This window comes from Cavia porcellus, unplaced genomic scaffold (genome assembly GCF_034190915.1).
Source record: "Cavia porcellus strain 051 isolate PalLab524CR breed Dunkin Hartley unplaced genomic scaffold, mCavPor4.1 scaffold_18, whole genome shotgun sequence".
In the NCBI taxonomy this organism is placed as follows: Eukaryota; Metazoa; Chordata; class Mammalia; order Rodentia; family Caviidae; genus Cavia; species Cavia porcellus.
The window spans coordinates 65,361,531-65,375,993 of NW_026947501.1; the positions used below are offsets into that span (position 1 = coordinate 65,361,531).

A 14,463-nucleotide genomic window follows, 5' to 3' on the forward strand; every position below is an offset into this window, starting at 1 on the left:
GGATTGCTTAGATTTCCAGATATAGACATACAAAATTGATCTAATCATGAGTATTAACTGTTTCTTTCCAAGAAATAATTAGTATAATCATCTTATGTATATGTCCAAATTTATATCTTTTTTCTCTTCCCTTCTTTTTCCTTTTCCTTTTCCCTATCCCAGTTATTTTTTCCTTTTGAGTAGTTTCTTACCCTTTCACAATATTTATTGTAAAATTTGGATCTTACTCTTGTATTTTACTACACTAGGGAGACAATATATTTACAGATGTGAGTTTATTTCACTCATGAGTATGGTCTTCAGTCACTTTGATTTACCTATAAAAGCTTTGATGCAATCCTTCTTTATAGCTTACTAGTATTCTACTGTATAAAAATGCTGCATCTTTTCCTCAGTTGATGGACATTTGGATTGTTTCCAAGACTTGGCTGTTTCAATTGTGCTGCTATAAACATGGGAATTTATCCTCGTACTAATACTACAGTATATTTTAGTTACTATGACTTTATATAAAGTCTTTATATTTGGTAGGATGTGTTCTTTTAGGTTCTCCTTCTGAAATATGTTGGGATATTGCTTGATCTTTGGCATCCATATACAAACTCCTTTTAAATTCCATGAAAAGTATAATTTGATTTGTATTAATTTTGTAGGTCACTTGACAAAACTGACATTTACATTGCTTTATTGCTTCATGAATGTCTTTATTAGTTTTTATTCTGCGTCTTTGTATAACACTTCGTAATTTTTCCATAAAAGAGTAACATATGTAAGACTAATATTATATGATAGAATTATATTTAAAAATTGGGTTACTTATTAATGAATCCTGTATGACTTGCTGCATACTCTTACATTTATTGGCTATTTTTGTTTCTTCTTTCAGATGAATTTAGCATTATTCTCTATCAACTAAACAGAGTCAGGGAGGTTTTCACTGCAAGTGAGCTAAGTATATATTTATATATATGGAAGTGACATTTTTATAATGCTCACCAAAGTAATATGTGAAAATTCATGTGTCAGAAGAGATCACAAGATACAGCAGATGAGATACTCAAAAGCATATTGCCAAATGCAGATGTTCAGGTTTATCCAAGGCCCAGTTCCACGGTTTCTGAATGTCTTACCCTTTTTAAGACTGTAAAACATAGATTTACTAGTGATGAATAATAAATGTTGATATTTTTGCTCTATACCATTCATACCAGCTGCTTTATTTTTAGCTATTTTAAATAACAAGTTTTCTTATTACTTAAATATCTCTATTTTTCTTTGAGTTAACTTTGTGTGGCCATTAAATCAAATTAGTAACTCAAATAACATAAACTTATTTTCTTACAAAGATGAGGGCTACATGTCTTAAATCAGTGTTACTGGACTGAAGTCAATGTGGGCAAGGTTGTTCTTTCTCTCTAAACACCAGGGAAGAATTTGGTGTTCTGTCCCTTCCAGCTTCCACTGCCACTACCATTCCTCAGTGGCCAGTGGCTTGTGGCTGTATCACTGTAGTCTCTGTGACTAGAGTAGCATTGCTTTCTCTTTCTGTTTGAGTCAAATCTTCTTCACTTCTCCATTATAAGGATACAAGTGATATACTGAGAGTCCACCAGGATAATCCAAGATGAGCTTGCTAACTCAGGATTTTTCATTGAATGACATCTGAAAGATGCTTCCTCCAAATCAGTCAACATTTACAGTCTCTGATGATTTGGAGCTGACATCTCTGGGTTACTACTCTGCAGGATTACATTCCTCTATCAGACTGTAAAGTCAATCGAGCGCAACTTTTTTTTTTTTTTTTTTTTTTTTTTTTTTGTCTTTTTCCTTTTTATCGGTACCAGGGATCAAACTCACGACCGCCTGCTTACAAGGCAGGCGCTTATGCCGCTGAGCTAAATCTCCAGCCCCATTTTTTTTTTTTTTAAATAATTTTTTAAATCTTTTTTGGTACTGGGGATCAAACTCACGACCATGTGCTTACAAGGCAGGCACTTATGCCACTGAGCTAAATCCCCAGCCCCCTTAACATCTGATGAATGATGTACACCAGATCTGTCTTTTTTTTTTTTTTTTGTCTTTTTCCTTTTTATTGGTACCGGGGATCGAACTCACGACTGCCTGCTTTCAAGGCAGGCGCTTATGCCACTGAGCTAAATCCCCAGCCCCCGAGCGCAACTTTTACACATTTTGCTTCTGTGTCCTCAGTTCTTAGAAGTCATGAACAGAATGCCTACTACTCAGTAGGCATTCATTGAGTATCCCTTGAATCGAGCATTAAACACTGAGTTACTTTGATCATTCTTTAGAACTGGGAGTTTTTGTTTTACTTGAGAAGACTAATAACATTAGCTGGAATTTATGTTGAGACTTTCTTTAGAAAGTATTTTGACAACCAAGCCTTCTTCATCCACTGTCCAGGCTGCTTCATGAAGTAACAAACTTCTTGAATGTAGATGCCAGCATCACTATTTTCAAATTGGGATTCTCTTTCTAAAGAACACCTATTTTTTGGAAATGTTTAGAAATCTCTAAACTTTTTATTAGTTTTAAGAACACTAAAAGGCATTTTCCTAGTTTGTGGTCCTGTTGTGGCCATTGGATTGAGAATTCATAGACACTGTGTGTATGTGAGCTTGTGTACATGTGTGTGTGTATGAATGTAGATCAGCTCTGCTTTTATGTCGAATGTCAGAGTACTATATTGGCAGTTTTCAAGGCTAGCATGTTGCTTCACACAAGGGAAAGAAAGTTCTGCTTTAAATTTATTAAAATGGTTCTAAATTTTCAAATTCTCATTTTAAATCCCAAAACTTGCCATAGATTTTTAAAGTAGTAATTGACTTTTAAAATAGTAACTCTGTCCTAGGCATGCAACCATATGCAAATAAAAGTCTCTCCATCAGAGGAATCATTTCAGAAACTGATGATTAGAAAACGTTTTGTTCGAGATTTCCCTTCACATGAAGCCATACAATCCATCTTTCAATGTTGGCTAACTCTAGTCTTCAGCCGAAGTAGTTTGCTTGCAAGTTAAGAACACATTTCTTAAATGACTTAGTAGTATTATTTCTCCTAACAAGGTGCCTAGAAGATAGTCTGAAAAGGTTAGGAGTACTGAACATCATGTTCTCTCCCAATAATGACAGCAAAGAAAGGGAAGAGAGAGTTTTCTTTGCTTTTTAGTTGGAACGAGCACTTTTTTCAAATGTTTCTCAAAGACACTATCATCTTCTCATTGTTCAGGTGGGTCACACAGCCATTTCCTTCAAGGAGGACTGGAAAAACAAATTCTTGGCATATTAATTTTAATTCTGGACATAAAAGAATCGTTTTCCCTAGAAGCAGACTATTCATATTACAAACAACTTTACAAGGCCCTTTAACACATTCCCTTGCTTTTAATTCTTATTAACAAGTCTAGGGATCTGGAAAGGCCTCTTGGTGGATCCCTGGGGAGAAGGCAAAGAAGTGGGAACTGATACAAAGCAGGTGTGTATTATTGTGGCTCCGTCCTACTGACAGATAAGACAGACACTGTACCTAAGAAGCTTGTCTAAGCTGAGGTGACTAGGAATTCATGATGTTCCCATCACACACCCGGAGGAGGAAGGCAGTAACTGCACTGGCTAATACCACATCCCAGGCCTGACGATATCCATGACACTCATGGGACCTTATCAACAGTTTCCATCAATTCCTTCACTTTATTTTCACCCACCAGTGGGAAGGAGATAGTCCACTCTATAGATAAGGAAAATGTGGCTTCAGGTCACACAAGTATGGCTTTGTGATGAGAACTCCAGTTCTTTCTCCAGTTCTTTATACTGTATTGTTTTCTCCATTTAAATTCCTGTACTCTCTTTAGGACTACAGCCTCTGAACTTTTTGCCATTCAGGCTTCCTCCTGTGTAAAATGGGAATGATTCTATCTTCTTTCTTTCTTTCTTTTTTTGTCTTTTTCCTTTTTATCAGTACCGGGGATTGAACTCACAACTGCCTGCTTGCAAGGCAGGTGCTTATGCCACTGAGCTAAATCCCCAGCCCCCTGGGAATGATTCTACCTTCTTTAAGACATTTCTGAAAAAGGAGTAAAGGTGGTAAGCCATGTAAAACTTGCATCATTATTGTAGAATTTATCTCATTGTATTATAGTTTTCAGTTGTCACTTACACAAAATCCAATTTTCAAGTATATTGTGTCTTAATTACAGAGAACTTCAAAGAATTTATGGCTATGTGGGTTATACCTAACATTAACGTACTGCAAATATTAATAATGTTAAAAAAAATAGCAAGCAAAAGCTTTTAGCTGTCAAAATGATGACGTAATGCTCTATAGGTATCCTTGGAATAACTGTAATCCTGTGAGAGAGTGAAGGTGAAAAGGCAAACAGGGAGTGCTGATTACTACGAAAAATTGTTTGACTTCGCTAGAAATCCCAGGAGTGCCTGGACCTCGCTTCGCGACAGGTGCCCTGGGGCGAAGACTGTCCCGCCAGGAGCTGGCCTCTCAGTACCGCCCGACGACTGAATGAACCCTCGGACTCCGCGCAGCCACAGCAGGAAACCCAGGATTTGAGAGGTTCAAACAAGTAGAAGCCCGGAGCTCCGTTACACTTCCCCGCAGCAATAACAGCTTCCCGGGACTCCTCCGCCCCCCCGCCGCCGCTCTCCATCTGGCAATCTCCGCAGGGCACCTCGGCTCAGGCTGCCCTCCCCGGAGCGACCCACCGGGCCACGCGCGTTCGCAGAGCCTAGAGACAACCCCAGTTCAGCCGCCTTGTTGGCGATTTCTGGCTTCCATGGCAACCAGGGATGACCGCCCCTTGACCCCGCCCCTAGGCCTAAACCATTCTCTTCCTCTCAGGCGGGGACACAAAGAGGAGATCTGGTAGAGAATCTTATACCAAATTTTGCTCACTACACTTGAAAGATACATTGAATTGTGTCTTCGTCCACTGGGCTGCGGGGACAGCGCGGCGTTTCCTATCTCCTGTTTGGACACCCCTCGCTGCCATTATGGTCTTGCCCGTCCGAGAGACTCGCGATCAGCGCGCTCATCGGCGTAGGGGGCGGTGCAGCCCGCTGACGTCAGGCTCAGGGGCGGGGCCGCGCGCCGGGTCGGGGGGCGGGGAGGCGGGCAAAATGGCGCTGAGCGAGTGATTGTCCTGGATCCCCCAGCGGCTGGAGCGACGCCGGGGCGAGGGTTAGATCCTCACTGCCCATCTTCCTCGCTTCCCTGCCCCCGAAAGTCTCTCCTTCGCTTCTTCCCTCCACGTTGGGGGGCGGGCCAGATTCTCGGGACAACATGTCGGACTCTGAGGAGGACAGCCAGGACCGGCAACTGAAAATCGTCGTGCTGGGGGACGGCACCTCCGGGAAGGTCAGTCCTCGAACGGGCGCGGCCCCGCCGGCCCCGCTGCCTCCCCGCCGCCCAGAGTCGCCTGACCACCCTGTGCCCGGCTGCTTTAGGCCCGGGCCAACCTAGTGGTGGCCGAGGGCGGCCGGAAGTGGGCGCGTGGTGGAGGCCGAGGGCAGCCGTCCTGCGCCCCTGTAAGAAAAACGGAACAGTGGATCCCCAATCCCTGCCTGCATCATGCTTTCCTACAAGACTCGGGCCGGCGTCGCCTCCCGGGGAGGCTTTCCCGCTTCTTCCCTGGAAGGACTCGCGGAGATCGGCCAAAGCTTCTTCCCTCCTGTCCTTGCAGCCCGGTCACACCTGCGCCCCCGCCCCTCTCCCATTTCTGATGCCTGCACTGCACCTTGAGCTCCCAAGAGCTTTGCCCCGGAATCAGATTCCCTGGGCGATTATTAGGGATCCTTTACTGCTCCAGTCACTGGAGGGCACATCGCGGGCCTGCGCGCGATTCCTCTGTAAGATACCTATCAATAGGGGTCCCCACAAAGGGCGAAAAGTGAAAATACGTGAAAATGCACATAAAGCGTCTAGAGTACGGTGTACACTCAATAAATGTTGTTTGGGATTTTAGTACCACGCGTGTTGTTCATCTCTGCCCCCAGCACAGCTCCGGTCAGTACCAGCATGCATTCAGCAGATGTGTTTGGCGCTCGTGTTGGGCTAGGATGCTGAGGGTCAAGTTGCCAGCTTGGTGGAGGCAGCCTTGCCTTCAGATCTAGCTGGCGGCCGTTGTTTCAGCGAACAGCGACTTGAGAATAGCCTGCTGCCAGGCGATCTCCTTAGCTGCTAGGCAAGGAGCACTTGTGGACCTCCTGGAGTGTAATAAACTGCCCTGTCCTTGCTCTAGGGAGAATGTGCGTAGGATCTCAGAGGCGCTGGCACCCAGTGTCCCAGTCCAGTGAAGAGCCTCTGTCCAGGGTGCCTGCACACCTGTCGCTTGTGTCAAGGGCGCCAGTTCCCGTAGATGTTGGTAGCTGGCTGCCTTGTATATATGTTTTCCAGCCTGAGTGTTCAGACGCGCTGGTTCTTTCTGCTGCGTTTCCCATCTTTGGATTCGCATTTGATGTAGTTGGAACTGTGGTTTCTGCGATGCTCACTTTTCTTTGCATCCTCTGGCAGCTAGCACTGCCCATGAGCTGCTGCTGCTGCTTTTGGTTCTGAAATTTGAATTTCTAGTGGTCCTGGGGAAGATGGATTTATATGCAAAATTTGGATGTTCTGTTGACTTTTGTCTTTGCAGTGTACTTTGTTGAGGAAGCAATTTAATATGCTGTGATTACCTTTTAAATATTTTAGGGGAAGAAAAGAACTTGGGGACAGTTTGTGAATATTCTAAGAGGTTTTATGCACTTAAAAACCTTTTAGAGTAAGTAAATTGTTATAAATAAATGATCTTTTTAATGGTTTGGCCAGCAAAAATTTTGTTAGATTTTTATTGTTTTCCCATTTATTTTTTTAGATTTTAATTTAAATTTAATTTTTATTATGATTTGATTGAGGTAGGATCTCCCTGTGTATCCTAGGATTGCCTTTGAGCTGTGCAGTCCTCTTCCGTCAGCCTCTGGAGTGCTGGGATTACAGGCCTGAACCATAATGCCCAGCTTCTTTAGATTTTCTCATGACATGCAGCTAATTTTTTTGTTTTCCAAAATTTATTGGTTTCAATTAATGACTGAGCTTCTTTCTCACTTAAAATTATAACAATCTACAGTACTAATACATTTGTAAAAAGACTCTTAGAATTATCTGTTATCCTATATCCTTTCATATTTCTTTAAACTTTTGTTCATTTTCCTTCTAGTACTTGTGTACTGTACATGTTACTTAGAATTTGTTAATTTTTTCTAGTTTTTTAAAAAAATTTAGACCATCACACTTGTTTTCCCTTTGTTACTAGTTTACTGTGAATAATTACGATTTTTCATCTCTATTTAAATCTAAGTCTAGCACAGAACAAAGCATATGTATTTTTTAATTCCTATATTATTGAATCAGGACTGACATTCTGCACCAAAAGAGTAACAGTGATTTTTTATGGTGCTCTAACTTAAGTGTTTATCTTGTCTAGTCTCTTCAAACTGAAACAACCTTTTCTGCCAGAAATTTACTGAAATGAACATAACCTTCTGTTAGTTATATAGCAAGCATTTTTTCTCCATCCTTTATTCAGCTTTCAAGTTATCAGCAGCTACCAGCATTTCCTATTCCCTTTCTTGTACTGTCCTTTTATGAACAGCTTCTCTATCATTCGTGTATGTATCTTGATTTACTGCACCTCCATTTTTTAGCGTTAGTTTTCCCTGGTGGTTTCAACACTGAGTGTTTTTGTGTTCACTGACAGAAGCAGTGGAGGAAAGTACTGAGATGACCACTGGCTCCTCCCTCCAGTAACACGTGTTTCTGTTTCTTCCTGTTCTGATTCATAACTTTGATTTTAATGTACGTTTTCTTAAGATCTTTTTTGAGGCAAAAGCATTCTTTTTTGTTGTGATATCAGTGTTTGTAAATGTAGTTTGATAAAAAGTTAGAAATTTCCCAAATCTATACAAAAATCAGTTAAAAATGTTTTCGATGTGAGAGCTGTTTGCTTACTTTATAATAATTTTGGAAGATTATTTGTGCGGGGAATTGTGAGAAATTCACTGAATGTGGAAGATGGCATGAAGGCTAGGTAGTTGGAAAGGAAGTGCCAGCTCCTGATTCAGTTACTTCTCTGTGTGATTTCTGTAGCAAGATGTCGAGACAATAAAACAATTTTAATATTCTGTGTGTTCCCTGGACTTTGAGTTTTGACAGTTTATACTCCATTCCCATTAAAAAATCGTGTGATTTTGAGGCTTTATGTTTGCCTCAAACATTTGAGGGAAGGGCTTTAAAAAATCTCATAGTCCTGTTTCTAAGAAAAAAACCTTATTCTGGATTTTTCTGAATTGTAATTTATAGAAAAAAATAAATTTTGACTTCTAAAGTGAAAAATTATCTTAAATGACATTATACTGGTGTTATGTGAACCATGAATTTTGCTTTAACTTTTAAATATCCCAGCCATCTATGTATTAAATATTTGAAATAGCGTAAGTGTTTTTAGTTATTTTTCTGAGATTCTTCACAAATGATTTTGTACGTTAAGTTAGACAAGTTCAATGTCATCACTGAAGCTAAATGAAACCCAAAAGGTATTTAAAAAGAAACGGTAAATTCTTTTATTTTCATTTCTCAGTTTTCATATTGTTATGTTTGAAGAACGTAACAAATCTGTGCATTTATTTCTAAGTGTCTAAAGGAACATCTTTCACATGATAATTCTCAATAAGTACTTGATCATATACAAATTTTGATATTTTAATACAAAAGATTTGGAGTTAGGCTATGCAGATTTGCTGTTTGTATGATTCAAAATACTATCTTGTGTATTTACATTATCTTGGTAAAATGAAGCGAAATTTGATGTTTTTCTTTTGTACTGTTTTACTTACATCATAATTAAAGCTAGTAAGATATCTTAGAAATTGTATTTCAGTTTTCACCATTTTAAGAGTTGACATCTCATTTAACTTTTAAAATAAAGAGTGCCTCCTAATTTTGGCATTCTGTCTTGAGTGTAAAGACTTAGTGAAACTTTATTTTCTTTTCAGAAGATTTTAAAATAAGAATAGTGTACTTAAAATGTTTCAGATGTCTTACTTTACTTATTTTTTGTTTTATTAAAATGATTATTCTTTTGCTTTCATAAAAACGTGGTAGTCTAAAAGCTCTAGAATTTTGGAGTCAAACTTTTGAGTTTTCAGTTTAAAAACTAAATAAATATCTGCTCTGCTTATACTGTGGCCTGTTAGCATTGTAGTTCTTGGATGGGAAATACTTTACTTACATTAATTTAAAAAATACTACCTTGTTATTTAAAAGATGCATATTATAAAGATCATTCTACATAATTGTTTTGTTAATATCTTTTAAGGTAGAGAAAAATTTAAAAATTAAGATGATTTTCCATACAGGAAAAAAAATCCCAAAAGCAGTTCCCCTTCATTATTTAGTGCTTATTATTAGCTGAGAGCACAGCTATCCTCAAGAATATATAATCTAAAAGCAAAACTTAAGAGTTTTCTGAAATTTTTGAACTTATTTGTTAAGATTCAGATGATTAATCATGTTGCTTTAGTTTTTTCCATTGATAATTCCTAAATTCTAATTCCATCAAGGAGAAGGAACTTGACAACCGGGATTTAAAGAGATCTAACTTAATAGTTTGTCTTCCCCATTGCTAGCTGCTTGCAGTTGAAGACTCACTACCTAGTGGTAGGTATAAGGTCCCTCCTCCCCTTGTGCATGATTAGAGCTGTTTACAGTTGTTTGTTGGATTAATTGGAGTGTAAATATTAAGGTTGCTTAATAAGATTTAGTAGTGATGTTTATATTTTTTTAAACAAATTAATTTTGATATTCTGTACATCAATTTTTTTTTAGACCTCCTTAGCCACATGTTTTACTCAAGAAACTTTTGAGAAACAGTACAAACAGACTATAGGACTGGATTTCTTTTTGAGAAGGATAATTTTGCCAGGTAAGAGACTAAAAAGTCTTAATGTAGACAATTGTGTAAGTCTTACAATAAGAGATATAAGTCAGAAATGTGTAAAATATATATTGGGGCTGCTTTTGCATGAAAATATATGTAATTCATCATTTCCTTATGAGGTTACTTTCACTGCCATCTGCTATAAGCATATATTGTGCATGAGTGTGAAAAAGCCACCACCAGCCTCTGTTTTTGACCTCTGTACATTTCTTGAGGATAAACAATTGCTTATGTAATTTTAAAAGTCCTTAAAAAATTAAATGCTATGCATTTGTAGCAGATGTTAACTATATGTGAAAAGATTGGGAAGGATTATTTTTTAAATATTATTTTGATTAGCTTCTGCTTCAGTTTTTTTGTTTGAAAGTTGGAACAGGAGTATAATGTAGCCGTGGAACTTCAGTGCTCTAATATGTGAATGCTGTTTTATGCAAGGCAGCATGAAATTGCTGGCATTTAATAGACCACTAAAATTTAGGGTCCCTAGGCACTCATAAAAATACAGTTTGAGCATTCAAGATGTTTCAGTTCACCATGCAAAGAAACTATTTAGATGCCAGTTGCAGCACATTTTGTGGGAAATACAGGGAAATAATAACATAAAACGAGTGGTTTATGTTTTAAGTTAGTTTCTTGAACAATTGGGGCTTTAAAATGCCCCATCTTTTCAATTTCAATGGTTAAATTATGTTTAAAGTATTTATTAACAGCAGTTTATCTTGATTGACTTTATAAACATCCACCTTCTTCGGTGTGAGAACACATACTTGAATAAAATTGTTCCAAGTATAATGTCAGATTCATATATTGGAATTCAAAGAGTGGAAAGGGGCTTATTAAATTCCAGTATTATTGAATAAATTAACATCTCAAACACCGTCTCATGAAATTATATAGAAGCTAAGGAAAACTCTTTGTAATCAGAGGCATTCTTCAGATTGTACTAATATACTATGTTCTATTTTGTGATCGTTTGCATTATCAAGAAGAATATATTGGGAGATATAGCATGAGGATAAAAGAATTCTGATTATTCTGATTTTTTTATGACTAAAGTTATAGTTCAGCAAGGTTTGATAAGAAATAGAGGTGTATTTTATTTCATTTGTGTTTTCTTTTAATATGTTGAATACTGAAAATATGATTTATTTATATTTCTCTTATTGATAGATTAATGCTACTTTCAGAATAATTACAGCAGTCTGTTGTAGAATGTGTACAAGTTGTAAGATGTAAATGCCAAAAACTTAATTCTGCAATGTTTTTTACAGAAACACTAGTTGTATATGGAGAACTTCCATCTAATATTTAGTTGTCAGCTATTTTAATATTTAACAAATCATCAATTTTTCTATTTAGTTTAATTTTTCTGACTTTAGTTGAAGGGCTTAACTCAAATATGATAAAAAGGGTGGTTTGGGGTATTTTATGTATGTAATATTTGTGATGATTGCTGATATGTTACATCTTACTACCGATTTTAAAATTTTGATTACTTTGTAAAAAATTTTGAAGTTCTCAGAATCCAAACTTGTAGTATAAAATCTTAGAAAGTTTTTAGGTTACAAAAGGAAGTGTATACTTAATGAATATGTATTTTAGTTTTGTTAATGTTTTTATTTTGATATATTGTATTTCAAAAAAATTTTATCTTTTTAAAAGACAGTTGGTTTTCTACAGATGATAGACTGAAATAAACTCAAAATTATGGTAGAAATTTCAATGTGAAAAATTGTTTTAGTCTATCTCAATGTTATACAATTGCCATTATTGAAATGAGATGAATAAATTACAGGGTTCCTAGTCATTATAAGTGTCAGTATAATGATTAATAATGTTTGTACCATTTGCTAAATAAAGCACAGGCAGCATTTTTGTATTTATAATAAAGTAGCATAATATGTAAGCATAGTATTTGTTACTAGTTTAGTAAGCTTGTTAGGGGTGCAAAGTGCCTGTCCACCCACTTACATTCTCTTCAAGCAGATTTTCGAGGTCCTTACTTTGCAGAGACTCATCGTTTTAGTGTGTTTCACGATCTGGCATGCTGTATAGTCTGGATGCAAACACTGTGCAGATTTTACTGCTGAAAGGAGTGTATCTGTTAGTCAGAGATTCTGCTGATAGAGTTTCTTAAGAGCCTTAGTCAAAATACTTTCAGGAAGCTTGTGGGTATAGTCCAGTAAACAGCGTTCTACTGTGAAAAGGATTTCTAAGTCCTTAGTGCAAAAAGTAGGCAGTCTTGTGTTTTTAGTTCCATCCTGACTATGCGGTACTTTAGCTTAGGTTAACCAAGGCACCAGGAGTGTTTTACAGGGTCACTGTAGCAGCCTCTTGGTAGCTTTGATTGTACTAAAGCCAACTACATGTATTTTGTCACCTATTTTTTTTCTAGTTACTTGTTACTTTTAGAGGAGCAGGGTTTTATACCAAACTGTTAGATGGATTCTTGTTTCATTTTTAAGAAATTATAATGTTATTTGATTACTCTTGTATAGCTTTATAGTTATGTCATTTTGAAAATATATAATAGGAGATTTCATATGTTTATTCCTGCAAAACAGAAAATTGACTTGAACTGTATCTTTTTTTGGTTTTATCCTTTAGATTAGAGAATCTTCCCTGTTTTAGTTTTATGTGCTAATAAGCCTAAAATTCAAATGTAAAAGAAATATATTTCTAGGTATATGAAATAACTATGAAGTTCAGATCATTTGTTTGTGGTATAATATTAATGACCTTTTTACTAGAATGCGAGGAAATGTGCATCAGTGACAGTTGTACTGGATTATCATTATGGCGTAGTATTTTCACGTCTGAGTCACTGGAACTTATATCTTTTTTCAGTTAAGTTTATTGGTACATTTTAGGTGTATAATGATCATATTTATCATAGGGAATTCATACCTGGAATTTACATTTTAAAAAGCAAAAACAAGCAAACAATAGTTTTTGTTTGGAATGGTATATTTAAATGTATACCCTGGACATTGAATGTACATCGAATAGTTGATTCAGGGTGTTGGAAGAATTGTAGTCAGAATTGGCAATGCATTAAGAAGTGTTCATAATACCTAATTTTGATGGGATTTGAAGATCAGAACATAAGGAAGGGAAAGAAACTACATGTTATCTTGATACAAAGATAAACAATAGGGATTATACTGGCCCTACGGAAATGAGATTAAATACTTACTAGTAATTATTAAGTATTGCTTAAAATCTTACTCTATAAAAGTTACTATTATTAAGCCCTGTCTTTTAATGGGTACAAATGACACAAAGAGCTTTCCAAATATTTGTTTATCTAGGGGCTTCTGAAACTATTTTAATGTATCCATGCTGATGGCAAGCCTTCTCACCTGCTTAATTTCAGATGATATTGTGGGAGTATAATTTCAGTTTTGAATCTCACAAATTTAGAGTTTTGTTTTTTTTTTTACACTTTTTTTTTTCTTATTATCGGTACAAGGGGTCAAACTCACGACTGCGTGCTTGCAAGGCAGGTGCTTATGCCGCTGAGCTAAATCCCCAGCCCCCACAAATTTAGAGTTTTAAGACATTGTGTTTATTGAAGTTGTTGGACAGATCTTAGTTTGTGACATTTGCTTCTTCAGATTCACAGGGCTCTAACAGCATTTGGTTGTTCTTCTGTGAGCATGGAAGGTGTGGTCATGGGAAATGGCGTTAAATTTCAGTAGCTTTTGTTAATGCTAATTGGAAGCTCTTTCTGGAGTCCTCTGTACTGTGGCAGGTGGAACAGCCCTGTATCTGTGTAATGAAAAGATTGTAATAAAAATTCACCAGACTTACATTTAAGGGTGAAACTTCACTGGTGGATCCAGTGTCGTACTTTCTTTTCAGATGTATAGTTATTGTCTGACTTTAGTGTTTTACACTGGCGTACATTCCCTTTTGCTTTTGAAATGAGATCGTTTTTCCAGTTTTATTTTGAATTTTCCTGATTTGCAAATCACTCAGAAGGTACTAGTTGAGACTTTGGCGAAAACTACATAGTTTTGTGAGGAGAAATAGTTTGAAATATTAATCTAAAATGCACATTGGATATGTTATTTGACTTTTATAGCTCAATCATTAGTTGCATTGATAAAAATAGTTTATCTCTAATATTCGCTTTAGTCAGATATTTTGCAAAATGCACCAATGAATTTTAAAGACTGTCTTTCAGTGTTTTAGAATGCTTTTGTTTTTGCTTATATGGGGAAAAAGATTAATTACACTATTTTATGAGGGCTTTGATAGTCCTATAATTATTTCAGTGTATATTCTTCGAATGGATATGAATGCATCAAATATTTACGGAGATGTTGGGTCTCTGAATCCTACATCTTTTCCGGGCAAGACTATCAAACATGATTTTATTTTAGAGGTTAAATTTAAAATATAACTTTTGATTGTTTACCTTTACATGTCACAGTTAACATTAAAATTAAAAACAGTTC

General features: G+C 36.8%; 1 protein-coding gene across 4 annotated transcripts in view; it reads left to right on the forward strand.

The window, feature by feature from the left end:
* Window positions 1-5,105: 5,105 nt before the first annotated feature.
* Window positions 5,106-14,463, forward strand: part of Rab28 (RAB28, member RAS oncogene family) — a 105,657-nt gene continuing 96,299 nt past the window's right edge. For 3 of the 4 annotated variants that reach the window (XM_023562661.2, XM_013146570.2, XM_003464357.5), the window contains exons 1-2: window positions 5,106-5,385; window positions 9,889-9,985. In XM_023562661.2, coding sequence (XP_023418429.1) covers window positions 5,311-5,385; window positions 9,889-9,985 — 172 coding nt within the window. In that variant the 5' untranslated portion in view covers window positions 5,106-5,310. The remainder of the gene's footprint in view (window positions 5,386-9,888; window positions 9,986-14,463) is intronic. The other variant, XM_003464356.4, reaches the window with a different exon arrangement.